The sequence below is a fragment of the Lotus japonicus genome, chromosome 2, assembly GCF_012489685.1.
Source record: "Lotus japonicus ecotype B-129 chromosome 2, LjGifu_v1.2".
In the NCBI taxonomy this organism is placed as follows: domain Eukaryota; kingdom Viridiplantae; phylum Streptophyta; class Magnoliopsida; order Fabales; family Fabaceae; genus Lotus; species Lotus japonicus.
The window spans coordinates 77,226,573-77,241,753 of record NC_080042.1 but is presented as its reverse complement, the minus strand read 5'-3'; the positions used below and the strand labels follow the sequence as shown (position 1 = coordinate 77,241,753).

The 15,181-nt window shown below is 34.7% G+C and overlaps 4 protein-coding genes across 4 annotated transcripts; 1 reads left to right on the top strand and 3 right to left on the bottom strand.

Annotated features, from left to right (window-relative positions):
- Positions 1-892: 892 nt before the first annotated feature.
- LOC130739769 (uncharacterized) lies at positions 893-2,054 on the bottom strand. Its single transcript, XM_057592165.1, has 4 exons — positions 1,733-2,054; positions 1,547-1,636; positions 1,351-1,447; positions 893-1,225 (listed from the first exon to the last, which is right to left on the bottom strand). Exons 1-4 carry the CDS (start codon positions 1,938-1,940, stop codon positions 1,084-1,086), a joined length of 537 nt encoding a protein of 178 aa, XP_057448148.1. The 5' UTR covers positions 1,941-2,054; the 3' UTR covers positions 893-1,083.
- A 2,318-nt stretch (positions 2,055-4,372) lies between these two features.
- LOC130739768 (UDP-glycosyltransferase 708G1-like) lies at positions 4,373-6,228 on the bottom strand. Its single transcript, XM_057592164.1, has 2 exons — positions 4,642-6,228; positions 4,373-4,477 (listed from the first exon to the last, which is right to left on the bottom strand). Exon 1 carries the CDS (start codon positions 6,113-6,115, stop codon positions 4,730-4,732), a length of 1,386 nt encoding a protein of 461 aa, XP_057448147.1. The 5' UTR covers positions 6,116-6,228; the 3' UTR covers positions 4,373-4,477; positions 4,642-4,729.
- Positions 6,229-7,342: 1,114 nt separating this feature from the next.
- LOC130739767 (uncharacterized) lies at positions 7,343-10,353 on the bottom strand. Its single transcript, XM_057592163.1, has 5 exons — positions 10,097-10,353; positions 9,790-9,922; positions 8,826-8,950; positions 8,556-8,702; positions 7,343-7,724 (listed from the first exon to the last, which is right to left on the bottom strand). Exons 1-5 carry the CDS (start codon positions 10,295-10,297, stop codon positions 7,593-7,595), a joined length of 738 nt encoding a protein of 245 aa, XP_057448146.1. The 5' UTR covers positions 10,298-10,353; the 3' UTR covers positions 7,343-7,592.
- Positions 10,354-11,040: 687 nt separating this feature from the next.
- Positions 11,041-12,741, top strand: LOC130735704 (SKP1-like protein 1A). Its single transcript, XM_057587614.1, has 2 exons — positions 11,041-11,372; positions 11,852-12,741. The coding sequence occupies exons 1-2, from the start codon at positions 11,088-11,090 to the stop codon at positions 11,960-11,962; spliced, it is 396 nt and encodes a 131-aa protein (XP_057443597.1). The 5' UTR covers positions 11,041-11,087; the 3' UTR covers positions 11,963-12,741.
- The last annotated feature ends 2,440 nt before the right edge of the window (positions 12,742-15,181 follow it).

Here is a 15,181-nt window from a genome sequence, read left to right as displayed (position 1 = left end):
TTGTAAACTTCTGCTTGCTTTTATTTCACATTTTACTTCCAACAATGATGTTTTTGAATAATTTATTCCGATTCAACATTTTCATAGTTCTTTACAAAGTCTTTTTTTAAAGTTAATTTAACTGGTATACGTTTTCAGCTTAAGTAGTTTATATAGAGTTATGATATATACACATCTTCCCATTTCTTTTCCACATTCATTTTCTATATATTTCACTTTTACTATCAATCAAATCATCTATCACATTTTTACTTTCTCTCCCTTTTCTTCTTATTTCTCTTTCTCCACCTCACCACACCTAAAAAATTAGGTGTGGAGATATTATTATTCGTTTATATACATGTCTATTGATTAAAAAAAAGTTTATACACATTTCTAATCATATCTCATCATTAAACATTCAATGTATAGCAACTATTTCTACCAATAAGGTATTGGTATAATAAGGCAAACTAGGTTCCAGTAATGTTGAAGATGAACTCTGCCTTCAAAAAAAATAATGATGAAGATGAACTCTAAGATAGTCATCTCTTGGTATAATAAGGCAAGCTAGGTTCTCAATTTAGTTAGAAGACAAAAAAAACGACGTGGTCAAGAGGAAAATGGGTTCGACTCCTCTAAAATGAGAGACTCGCTTATAAGGTAAAATAAGTCATCACATTCATTAATTGAGCTACTTAATTGACTTTTGAAAATATATAATCACTATTAATAGTTGTGAAGTGAAATCACTTTAGAGGACCCAAATCCTAGGATAAATTCTGCAGATTCTCATTTACATTTTGCTATTAGTCTATTATATTTCACTTCACTTCAGGTGAACCTATAAGGATAGAATCATAGAAACAAATGAAGGGCAAAGCTTAACTATCAACAATCTAAACTAAGAAAAAAGGCTAAATGTATGAGATTTTTCTTTCACAATTATACATTAAACATAAAAACAGTCCATGTATAAATGGTACTTCAAAAACAATATTTTGAAACTCTGCAAGAGGCCTAATTGTTTCTTCACCTAGAGACATCCTACATGCCAAAGTTACAAGAAACCTTTAAATTCATTCTCTATGCATCAGTATCATGTTAATTACTTTCTTCAACCCTCTGCTTCAACATTGCTATGAATTTCTCCCTCTCATCTGGAGTCATTCCCTCTGCTGAACAATCCCCAACTCCCCACTCTGCTCCACGTAAGCAATACTTGTTCTCAATTTCTTTACGGTTCCTGAAAAACAAGACAAGGATCATTGTAGCTTTCTGATAAATAACAGAAGCTGAACTTTTTCTTTTGTTTGAAATAAACGTCATCACATTACAAGATATAATTATGATAATTAATTCTAGAATTACTTCTCTTTTTTGGACTCAGATTGCTCGAGCAGTTTCTTCAGCAGGGGAGAAGATTTAAATCTTGCATCATTCTCAGCATACATCTTCTGGTTTTCTTCTGTAAAATAAAAAACAAACCCAATGTTAATTAGTTTCATCAAATTGAGGTTTCCGAAAAAAATCACTAAGCATGTTCAAATAGTTCAAAAGTTAAAACCATTTCTGCGGCTGAGAAAGTCAATCTGAGGAAGCTGAGGACCAGGAACAGACTCTAATCCAGAGATTCCTGACATGAACCCAGCATGTGCTGCAAAAATAAGAAAATGCTCAAGCTTTTTAGTGCATAAGTGTGTATATATACAATGGAAGTTCAGCTAAGTGGATATTAATATTTAATACCTACCAGGGCTTGACCAGAGAAGAATTGCAATTGAAGCAGCCAAAGGAAGTGATTTGTGAAGAACTTTGCAGGAAGGAGGTGAAGAAAAAGACCAAGAAAACTGTGTGTCTCTTGTTGGTATTCCAATTTGAAACTTCTTTTGATGGGTGCTGAGTTTTTCATGTGAAGATGGCATCACCTGAATGAAAGATGGTAGTGAAGAGGCACCCATGATTGGCTTTGGCTTTGGCTTCTCCCCTCCTCTGTGGAACACTCAGAAGAAGAAGGAAGCGTGAGGGAGATAAGGGAGAGCAGAAACACAAGGCTGATATTGCTTCTTTGATTATATTCTCTCCATTTTCAATTAAACAACTTTGGCTCCCCTTACTATTTTACCCTTCACTAGGAAAAGTGAGGGTGAAGTGTACAAAGGACGGGTTGGGACGGGTTTTGGTTAACCCTAACCCGGCCCTAAATATTGATCGGGTCAATTCATAGACCCTAACCCGTCCCTAGACCCGAAGCAACCCGACATTATGCGGGTCCAATTTAGGACGGGTCTATGTAGGACGGGACCGGGTTGGCTCGAGGGACAATAAGTTTAAGACTATTTGATACTAATTGTAAGATTTAAAGATAATAACATACCAAAAGAGTTATAAGTTGGAACTATTTTTTAGAAGAAATAACTTGAAAGGATCCAATTCTTTCATAATCTATTGCACTTGAGAGGTTTACATTTTGTTTGATCATTTCTTCACTTGTCTCATATATGCATAATACACACACGTGATTTTCTCTTGTTAGAGCATGAAAGTGTCCATAGTTTGACAAACGTTTATTTAATTCATAAGATAAATGTTAAACATTTTAATTTCATCTATATGGTAAGATAAATTTGAGCATCATGTATCACATTTTAATCATTATAACAAATTAAAATTTTATAAAATATATATGTGGGACGGGTCGGGTGACCCGAGTGTCAACCCGACCCCGACCCTACCCGAAGTTGGATAACTCAAAGATCAACCCGAACCCGGTCTCTTTTAATGATTGGACCGGGTTGAACCCGGCCCTAAAGGCTTGGACCGGGACGGGTTGGCGGGTAGGGCCGGTTCTTGTACACCCCTAGTGAATAGTTATGTTAGTTTCCCCTCGACCTTGTAAGGAAAAGTCATATGAGGGTGGGACAACGATGAAGAGTTTTATATACCCCTCACTTTCTAAGCTTTAATATATTTTATTTTTAAATATTACAAATAAAATAACTAAATATATTTATTTTTTCTAACAAACATTCAATCATTAATATGTCCCAAAATGATAGCTTAAGTGGTAAGAGCTGAGAGATATGAGTTGGGGAGGGAAAAGTCCCGAGATCAATCCTTAGAGGATGTAATTTATTTTTCTGATGTACTAAAAATGAGTTATTTTTTTACCTATAGCTAGAGAAAGATGAAGAAAAAGGGTTTGGATTCTTGAAGAAGAATGAATGGTTGAAGAAGAAGAAGAAAGATAGAGGGTTAAAGATAAACATAAAGATGAAAAAGGGTTTGGCGGCAGTGTGGTACGGTGTGTTTTTTATTTTTATTTTTTTGAATTTTTAGGGTTAGATTTTTTGTTTTCCATTATTTCATTTTCAAATTATTTGTATTTTATCTTTGAATTTAACTATTGATGTGTCTGGGTGAGAATAGAAGAAAAGTTGTGCAAATAATAGAAAGAAGTGAGGGTGGTGTGAATAAAAGTGCTATGTGGACATAAGCGTTAGATTTTGAACGGAAATGTGACGGAAGGACAAAAGTTGAACAATTGCATTACCAGTGAGTTCGAAATAGCTCGTTTAAAATAAAAGGGACCACAATCACATTATTGTATCATTTCAGGGATCAAAATTGCAATTAAGCCTTTATTTTAGAATTTTCTGATAATTAATCAACATGACACATCTTATTTATAACTGATTAACTACTCACGTTCAGTTCTAAAACATAATAGAAAAGTTACATAATCAGAAATAACTGATTCAACCATTAAATAACTGATTTTACATAACAAACTCATACTAGAAACCGACTAAATTATTCCTTGACATGTAAAAAATTATTTTTTCTTAGGCAACTTCAACATGTTTTTTTACTATTCAAATATTGAAATTAGGTGTTAAGCCTTCTCACGTCCGAGCCTTAGATGAGTGTTGGATAGACAGCCTCGAACTAGTGCTTAGAGGGGGTGAGGAGGTCAACGATGGTGATGATATGTCATCCAAATATTTTTAGGAAAAAAAAATACATGTGAAAATATTGAAACTTACTTTGCCAAATTAGTTTTACTCAAAATGACGACTAAATTCGCTCGTTTTAAAGAAAATGGACCGAAATCGCATAATTGCAATGGATACGAGACCATAAGTATAATTAAGTCATTCTTTTTAATATAAAAAAGAAAAGTTTTTTAACATTTTTAACTTACTAGTCCTTTTTTCAATAACCTGTGTTTTCTCACTAGATCCTTGCAGATGAAGCATGCCTACCTGCTCTTCTTTTATATCCCCCTTTCGTTCGAGACTTCGAGTGATGTTTTGTGTTCATACTGTGATTAGCTGATAAGTTTATGTTAATCAAAGAGTCTAGTCTTCTTATTTGTTTTGAAACTGCCAAACAAGGAACATACTAATAATTCATCAATCACCCTTTCAACATGGTATGCACCTTTCATTGCATAAAAGCATAGCACATGACCTGACAAGTCACATGTTCTGATTACCTACATAAAAATTAAAAACAAGCAAAATCTCACTTCAACAAATAAAAAAATGCAACATGCCAAGCTTCTTTCTATTATCAGGATTGAGGGGAAAATCAGGGGAAGGATTGAGGGTAAAATAAGAAGACATTTATATGCAGAGACAAGTGTTCAGCTAAACCAACCTTAATTTACTGTACTGTGCTATTCAAAATCATTGCTTCCTATTAGATTCAACTCCAACAATAGATGAAAGCACCAAATCATTGATTCTCAAATGTTCTTAACAATCTTCTTCCACTCTTCCCTTAGATTCTGAAGAGCAATCTCACATCCCCCACCAACACTGATGGCCTTCCTTGCATCCTCTTTGACTTGCACTGCTCTGATCTTAAGAGATTCATTATTCATCATCTCTTTTACAGCCTCTCCAATCTCCTCACCTTTCACCACACGTTCTCCTTCCCAACCCCAATCTTTCTTCCACACACCCCACCCGCTCTTTGACACTACTTCTGCATTTATCTTCTGATCTCCAATCTGAGGCCACCCCAAAATTGGAACACCACACCATGCTGCTTCAATCACTGAGTTCCACCCACAATGACTCACAAACCCTCTCACAGCCTTGTGGCCAAGAATCTCACTTTGGTCCACCCACTCTTTCACAACCAACCCCTTCTCTTTTATCCTCTCCACAAGCTCTTCCCCCAGCAACCCATCCAACCCTTCTTCATCTTCCTTGTCAACTTTCTTGTCCTTCACCACCCACAAAAATCTGCATCCACTTCTAACCAACCCATCTCCTAACTCTCTTATTTGGTCCCTCCCCAGGGCAGTTCTACTGCCAAAGCAAACATACACCACAGACCCATCAGGTTGATCATCAAGCCATGTCAATGGTGCTCCCTTCTGGTCAACCTTTTCAAACTCACAAGGCACAAAAGGACCAACTGGATAAACTGGGGGCAATTCTTTGACCACTTTTCCACAGTTAAGAGCCTCCAGGGACACTGCTTCTAGTCCTTCAAATGTATTGATGAAAACCCCATGTAGTTTTGTTAGCTTAGGAGAGTCCTCCTTGAAAAGGTTACCAAATATACTGTTGGGGATCATAAGTGGTGGAGGGATTGACGATTTAGGTATGGCTAAAACTCCTGGAATCTCAACAACATCAGGAAAGGATTGAGGTGCAGGTAAACTGGGGAAGTAGGAATAGAAGGAGAACATGGTAGCTGAAGAAGTGAACAAGATGTAGTAAGGGACACCCAGGGTGTTAGCAATGGGAAGAACAGGGGAAATCAGGGTCATGTCATAGACAAAAGCAGACAAAGGTGGTGAAAGTGAAGCAAGTATAGGGGAGAGAAGGTGGGAAGATCTACGAATGGCTGCAAATTGGAGGAAAAAAGGGTCAGCAGCAGAGGGAACATCTTCATCAGGAGGAACAACATGAAACTGGACTTGGTTGACATCAGGGAAAGAAGATTGGAACCGAGTGAGAAGGTGTTGTTCTGCCTTTGAGACAGTGGGTTGAGGGGTGATGAGAGTTACATGGCAGTGGTGGCGAACAAGCAGAGCAGCTAGCCTCAGAAATGGAGTGAGATGGCCCATGCCAGCACTTGGCAATAGAGCAACATGAACAACAGAAGCAGGAGACATGTTTTAGCAACTCACTGATGATTTCTGCTCTGCTTTCTGTGTATTGGAAATTGGTAGGGAGAGAAATGTTGCATAGATAGAAGTCCTGATATGTCTGGACCACCATTCATTTTAAAATTTGAAGGCTTGGATTAAATCAAAGAGAAATATTATTTAATTATTTTACCATTCTCTCTTAGGCGGCGGGTGAAGCAGCCTGAGAGGATTCAAAATCCAAATCCTGCTTAATTCAACGAACTTACATCATGACATGACTCATATTCCAAATTCATTATTGACCAAAAAAAAATTCCTAATTCATTTCATTGGCTAGTCAAAGTTAGTTGAGAGTTGAAACTCATGCCTAATTTATTGAACCTCATTCCATGATGTTATTGTGTGTATCTTTTATGCATATTTCTCTTCTTTTTTTGGTACAACGGAAAATTAAAAGACAAAAAACAAAAAACTAAAGAGCTAGCTCATCCCTAAGAAGAAGCGGTTGGACTTCAAAACAAGGTTCATGCCAAATCTGAAGTCCTGGCGGACCTGCACTCGCTCCTAGCTTCGCGAACCGGTCTGCTGGCCCATTACTCTCCCTTGGAATTCAACTTATGCATATTTCTCTATCATCATGTATTGATATACAAAAAATAGATACAAAAGTATCACATAATAAGAATTTGTGAAATTTTGATAAATGGATTCTTTCCCTTCAATTTTATATGTTTTCACTCGAAGAAAAGGGAATAATCATGTAGAAATATTTAAGTCACAATAATAAATATTCTAAAAAGTTATTCAAATCTTCAGTGTGAAGCTACCATGTAAGAATTGACAAAAGAAAAGTTTCTAACATTTTTTAACTTACCAGCCTAATCTCAACAACCTATCTTCAACAACAGCAGAAGCTGCTAAACTTCAAAAAAAAATCTCAACAACCTAGGTTTTCTCACCAGATCCTTGGAGATGAAGCATGCCTGCTCTTTTTTATCCACTTCCATTTTCCCCTTGCGTTAATTTTTAATAATTCTGTGCTTTATGATAAGTTTACCGTTTCTTCCTGATCCAAACCTTTCCTTTTAGTGGTGTTTTGTGTTAATACTGTGATTATCTAATAAATTTATGTTGGATCATAGAGTTTGATATTGTCTATGATTTGAGTTCTGCATGCCTATCACACTTCTACTGAAAAGTTCTAATCTTCCATCTCTAATTTGTTTTTAAACTGCCAACATAACATACCAATAATGCATAAATAACCCCTTTCAACATACTATGTACCTTTCATTACATAGAGCATATTGCATGATCTAACAAGTCGTAAGCTCTGATTGTATACATAAACACCAAAAACAAGTAAAATCTCACTTTAAAAACAGCTTCTATGATCAGGGCAAAGTACGGAGGACCACTTTTTTTCAACAAAAGCAACCTTAATTTGCTGTATTGTGCTCTCTTTGCATCAATGACAATTTTCTAATTTCTTCTTGTTGTATTACTCAAGCATGGCCTTGGCAGCATCGATTAATATTGCTCTAAACTCATCTGTAGCTCGACCGAGCACTGTGTACCCTTCCTTGTCCTCCACATCCACATCTGCTCCATGTCTTATAAGAAGAAGGGCGATCTGCGAAACCAGACATAGAGATTTATGAACATGAATAAATGTGTGTTGTTCCAGAATTATGAGACTCTAATAACATAACTACTCATCATAGACACCAATCTACTCTATGTATATATTGATTACAAAATTACTAATGAAGTCAACTCTAAAACTAACTTACCATTGATACTTAATCCTGTAAGTGATAATATGTACCGAACATATTTGATAAAAAAAATTAAAGAAAAAGTGTTCTGAGGTACATATCAACTACCAATAAGTATCTTGAAGTTTTCCATATGCCTCCAACCAATTTTTCCACATTTGATAACAATAACATCCTACTAGTCTACTACTAACCGATATTTCCTTTTAAACCGAAATAGTTGTAAGCAGTACGATAAAGTCATGACTAGCAAATATTTGGGTGTCAATCCTTATTCTTTGCTGTTTAATCTTACCTAAAACGTCTAATCTATTTATTAATATAAAAGGCATACATAGTTGTAGAGAAAAATTGCTGAAAGATGAGTGAAAATTTTGGATATATCCCTCTAAGATAGTTTTTGTCCCAGAGGGGGAAGAAGGAAGATACACAAGGAGGAATGTAAATGTTCTTTCAATAGTAGAAAGGAAAATTATTTTAACGTCTTTAAATATCATGCTAGGAATATCAATTGTTCTTTTAGTGTAAAAAAAGATTGATACTATTGCTAGGGCACTTATCATCAATTAAATATAACATGAGTGATGAAAGTGTTAATCAGTGACAGGAAATGAGTCAACCTATGGTTCTTAATAAGGTAACCATAAGAGCAAGCAAGCACACAAATAGAATAAGTAATAGTATACCTCTTTGTTACGGTCAATTACAGCACTCATTAAAGGAGTTTGACCAGCTCTATCTACAGCATCAACCTCTGCCCCTTCTTCAATCAGAAGTTCACACAACTCAGAGTTCCCAGTGCTCGCTGCCCGATGCAATGGGGTGCAACCAACCTGATTATAGTACAAGACATACACTAAATTATTATATATGTCATCTTAACAATGTGGTTATGAAAAATGGAGGACATGAAGACGACAATGCCACACATATATCAAATGTGTCCATGCTACAACCTTGTCCTTTATATTAATCTTGGCATCATGTGAGATGAGTATTTCAGCAATCTTCACCCGACCTTTACTGGCGGCATAGTGTAAAGCTGTTCGGCCCCCGCCATTTTTTAGATTAACATCAGCTCCTAACAAAAATGGAGAACATTCAAGATAGTTGATAAATTTTATACATTGTAAATGAAATATAAACATGGACGTATTGGTCAATGCAATGGTACTGCATTATTCTATGACTAGATTTGTGAACTTTTTAAGAGCTATTCCATAATTTTAAACGTATAGACAGCACTCGATAATATATTCAATTAACAACTATGAAATGAAAATTAACCAAAAAAAGCATTTAACACCCTAAAAAACACAGATACAACATTAGACCCAAATGCAATACAAAGCGAACACAGGAATCAATTTCTAAAAATCACGGGACACAACATTTCACTACAATCTATCACATATGTTAGTATATACTTAACTCAAAACATCAATTTTAAATCAAAAGAGAGACTGAATGTTTGACAGGTTAGTATGAAATTCTAAAATGCAACTAGGAGCATCCAAAGAGATACTGAAATTCAACACAACATGGGTACAGCTTTCTTGTTGACAGCGCTCAACTAACTGTGTAACCAGTACCACTTTTTCAATAGCATGCTCTACCTAAATTCAGAAGCTTCTTAATGCTAGGCCATTATCTGAATAGGGCTAAAAGATGGCTTTAAGTGGGGGAAGGGGCATAAACATCATCAAGCTGGAGAAGATACATTTCAACTCTATTCAAATGTAATATTCAATTGAAATCACCATATCCCCTTGGAAAACATCACTAACAAAAAAAGTCTATCTAAATCTAAAAAATTAAGTTCAACTGAATAAAATTTGTCAAGGAATACACAATAATCAGAAAAATGCAGCCTGCTTCATCAGGAAATCTCTTAAACTTTAAAGGTAATAAAGCAGTCACCTTTGCTCAACAAAGCCTCCACTATCTCCAAATTCCCAATGCTGGCCGCAGAATGAAGCGGCGCCCACCCTTCATCATCAGCACTATTTACCACACTAGCTGATGCATCAGCAGACAACAATATCTTCACCACCTGATACATTCCCATCAACAAACATGACAAATTAACATTTCCCCCAAAATTTAAGCTTGAATTCACTATTTACGAACCCTAATTTCGGTTCTGGTCCAAACGCAAAAAGAACATGTTTTTACAGCAATTGAAAGGGAAAATAAGAGACCCTTTTGAGGAGGGTTAAAAGGGTACCTGGGAGTGGCCGGAAGAAGCGGCAACATGGAGAAGGGAGCGAGCGTCTTCGTTCCTTAGAGAGAGGGATTCGGAGAGTGTTTCAGGGGACGATGCTTGGAAGGTTGAGGTGTCACCTTCTTCAGCAGCTTTGAAGAGATCCTTCTCTTTCACCATCACTGTGTCTTGCTGGTTCTTCTCACTGTCTACTTCCATCTCCATTGATATATTACCAAGCTTTCTGAATTAGGGTAGTCTCATCACCTGTGACTGTCTTTCTCAATAAAGAACTAAAAAAAAGGTTTGCTTAAAATTATTATTTTTAATTATTAATATGTCTAACATTTTATTTTTAATAAATACTTGTTATTTATCAATTTTATTATAATAAGGTTAGGTTGTTGTTAATGAATATTGATGGAGGCTTTTTAAAAAAAAAATATTTTTCATCAAAATAAAATATTGAATATGAAAATATATTAGATGAAATGAAATACTATATTCGATGTCAACTTAATGCATATAATTTATTTTAATTTTAAATAATTTCAAGTTTTAGTTTATCTTGTTGGAACTAAACAATATTCACACCCCAAAATAAAATATTGAATATGAAAATAGCAAAAATACTAATCAACATTCAAATTAACGGATATCCCTTAGATTTTATTTTTTTGTTATATTTGGAAAATATATCCCTCAGAATTTAACGGCTCTTATATTATTTCAAATCATGATATGAAATTAGATTAGATATAGATATTATCACTTTCAAAAAAAAAAGATATAGATATTATCTCGAACAAAAGAAAATTTGTTGGGATTTTGTTAGGATTTAAGAAGAAAAATCAACAATGTAAAAAAAAAAAACGAATCTTTGCTAGGCAACGTCTAAGCTGGCTCTATAAATAAGCGGAGGGACGCATCAATCTTGATTCATACGGCATCACGCACAAGCAGATTACTCCAAATTTAGTTGAAACTTTGAAAGGCATATTAGGCTTAGCGATTCATGGCATCTACAAGAATGATCACCCTAAAGAGTTCTGACGGTGAGGCGTTCGAGGTCGAGGAGGCTGTGGCGCTTCAGTTGGGGTGCATAGAGCACATGATTAAGGCTGATTGCGCCGATAACAGCAATATTGATCTTCCAAGTGTCACCGGCAGGATATTCGCCAAGGTTATTGAATACTGCAAAAAACACGTTGACGCTTCCCGTTCAGGCATCGAGGATCTCAAGCAATGGGATGCTGATTTCGTCAAGGTTGATGTGCCCACGCTCAAGGATCTCGTCAAGGTATGCATCTCTTCTCAATATTTTCTATGATTGGCAGATTTCGTGTTTTCATATTTAGTTTTTTTTTAATACTATTATGTGATGTGGTAATCGTTTATTATGAAATTTGGGATTAAGGTATTTGTTTGATTTTTATGTCATTACTAATACTATGATATCGCAGCCCTTCCTTACATAAGAGGATGGGACACTTATCTGATAGGATTTTGCATACTTTAAGCAAATCTATCCCTTTTTCTATTCCTGCACATTTTACTTCTCATGATTATGCAATTTGTTCGAATTCTGTATGCATTTTTTATGCCCAACTACGCAGTAATGGATTACATATATGGCTTTGGTCTTGGTGGCCTCGGCCAGCTTTTGCACTTTTAATGTTTGTTTGCAATTTGCGTTATCTATCATGAAATTGCTATTGACATTTTCCTGTATCAAATTTATAATGTTTTAATTCCATGTTCCATTGCTCTTCCTTTCAGGCTGCAAATGCTTTGGACATAAAGAACCTTTTGAATCTCACTTGCGAGACTGTGGAACTCATGATCAGAAATAAGACTCCTGATCAAATTAGGAAAATCTTTCTTCTTTAGTTTATTATACTGCTGAACTTCTGTTCCTGATCTTTTGTTGCATGTGGCTTAATGTCTCTTACATTAGCTACGTTTGGTTCATTTGAATATTTGTTTTCTTGACACATTGCCCCAGATTCTCTCATTTTATTGGACAATTATATGTTTGCGCACTCCACATGAGCATTTGAATATTTTGCTTTTGGTCCTTTTAAGTGCGAATACTGGGAGCTCGAGATTAAGGGTATATTTGATTATGTTTTTTTTTTTTTTATGCTTAAATGTACTTTTAATCCTCATTTAACGTGAATATGCAATTGGAGTTTATAAATTTCAAAAATAGCATTCTTGATCTCAAACCTTATATTCTGTCAAAGGTTTTGATTCCCCTTCACTTTTCCGTTAATTTTCTAAATGTTTTTGTTCTATGTGACAATTTTTAAGTGATGTGAAACCCTATTAGGGGATTGGACCTTAAATTCACCAATATAAGCTGCCCGCACATTCTTTATTCTTCATCTTAATTCATCTTATCTTTTTTATTCCAGAACCTTTCCTCAACCTCAACTATAGGGTTTTATATTTTGCTTGTATGGAGATGAAATTTCTGGATTAGTAGAGATTGGAGAAAAATGGGTGTGGTCACGATCTCAATATCACCACTAGATCCATAATCAATCCAGCAAGCCACCATGTCTTCCTCCGCGTCACAGCCCCCACATCGCAGCCCAACAGACCACCACCGGGCTTCGTTGTTGTCGCGGCTCCAACCGCCACTTTTACTCGCTGCATACATTAGATTTGTTTAGGTTTTTGTTTTTCCAATCATATATTAGATTTTAGATTTTATCAAATAAAGTAATAAACAAAACAATAATTTTGATATATTTTTTAATTTTAATATATTTTATGATTTAATTTTATTTTTCAGTGACGAGGTCTTCTCAACTACTAAGGCTCTCTTCACTTGAAATTTTTCTGACATGAGTGTGATGTTTGAGACCCAAATTACTATTTTTGAAGTTTAAAAACTTCAGTTGTACACTCACAGTAAGTGGTATGCCAAAAGTCATTCACTTTTGTAATTTAAACTAATGGCTTAATTTTACTTTTCGTTCCTCATCAATCACAAGTGTACGATTTAGATCTCTTATTTTATAAGAGGCAATCTGTATTTCATATGATTTTGCCGTCAACACTTTTATTCATTCCGTTAATGTTCTGTCTAAATTGCATAATGAAGATTTCATTAATTGACATAACACCCAAAACATAGATAATTATTATCCAAATAATTTATGTATTAATCATTAACCTCTTCTTCTTCCTCCCTTGTCAACCCACCATCTTCTTCTTCCCTCTCACCACCACCCATCCCTTCTCATAAGCTCATTCAACAACGCAACAACACAATTAATTCATAAGTTTAATTTTTAACAAAAACATAACAAGAAGAGTGTGAAATTGAGTTGGTTTTTGAGTTACTTTGCCACCCAACAACACAATCAGTTTGGTTCTTGAGTTACTATGTTTGCTGTTCTGTTTCTTCCTGACTTCAAACCCAGAAATGCAAACCCCATAGCCAAAAGCTTAAACCCAGAAATGCAAAACACACAATAACTCTGCTTGTTTTCTGTTTCTTCCCCTCTCTTGGGTCAGTTGGGTGGCGTTGATGACTCAGATGCATCTCCATGATCTGCAAATGGTCCCATCTTCAAAACAACGTTAGGTCCACCATCCATCACACTCTCTTCCCAAATCTGCAACCAATCTCCAATCGAGCAATTGCCAAGCAAGTCTCAGTACCAATCTCAAGTGCCCAGTTCAAAAACCCAGCACAGGTGGTGAATAATGGCTACAGGTGGTGGGGGCTGGAGGTTGAAGATGATAGGAATCAGGGTGGGTAGAATTTGGGTTAAATAACCCATGGTCTAGGTGGACCAATCACATTTAAGATAAATTGGTTGAATTTTGTATATTTTATTTATTAATTTATAGCATTAAATATGTTTTTGGTCCCTAACTTATACAAATGAATCTAAAATGGTACCTAAAAAAAGTGCAAAGGTTTTAATCCTTGAAATTATTTTTCACATCTATTTTGGTCCCTCAAAAATTTCTTCCATTAAACTTAGTCCTTCTCCCCACATAATTATTTCAAAACCTAAAAATTCACCATGAAATCATTGTCCAGCTTATGCAACCATTGGGGTTATCAAAGAACGCAGCCATGGGTAACTATATCTTATGCAACCCTTTGTGAATGCACCTTTTTATGTTTCATAAATTAATGTTTTCTTCTGTAGATCTATATATCTATATGAAACCCACGTCGTCTTGTCTTTGCTAAGTACAAATGATGAGGAACAAACTATGGCAAGGTGAAAAATTTTAATCGACGGGGTATTGTGTTTGCTAAATACAAACCATGGCAATAAACTATGGCAAATACAAACCGTGAGAAATTTTTGAGGGACTGAAATATATGTGAAAAATAATTTCAAGGACTAAAACTTTTGTGTATTTTTTAGTACCATTTTATATTTATGTATATAAGTCAGGGACCTAAATCATATTTAACCCTAGATAAATTAATAAATAAAATATAAAAAAATCAACTAATTTATCTTAAATGTGATTGGTCCACCTAGATCTTGGGTTATTTAACCCAAATTTTAAGATGGGTCATTTAGACAACCCTTTATTTGGGGTATAATGTATTATTTGTAAAATAAAAATGATGTGTAAATTATTTATTTGTAATTCTTTTCTGGGTGCCAGCTAATTTAGCTAATTACCTGTGACTGAGTGACTGTCTTTCTCAATAAGGAACTAAAAAGACCTTAAAAACCTTAAAAAAAAAATAAAATTTTTTTATTAAAATTATATTTTTTAAATTATTAATATGTTTTCTAACATTTTATTTTTAATGATTACTTGTTATTTATCAATTTCATAATAAGGTAAGGTTGTTAATGAAAAACTAATGATGATTAATATTAATGTGTGGTTGTTAATGAAAAACTAATGATGATTAATTTCATTTCCAAAAAGTGTTCCATCTTTTGGTTGTTTCATCTGCTGTCCTTTTTAATTAATTTATTACATTTTTACCGATAATAATTTTTTTCAAAGATTAAATATATATTAAAATAGTTAATTTCTAAATATATTACTTTAAATATTAAAAAATGAAATATTGAACATTGAAATCATCTAATCACAATTTTTTTTTTCAAG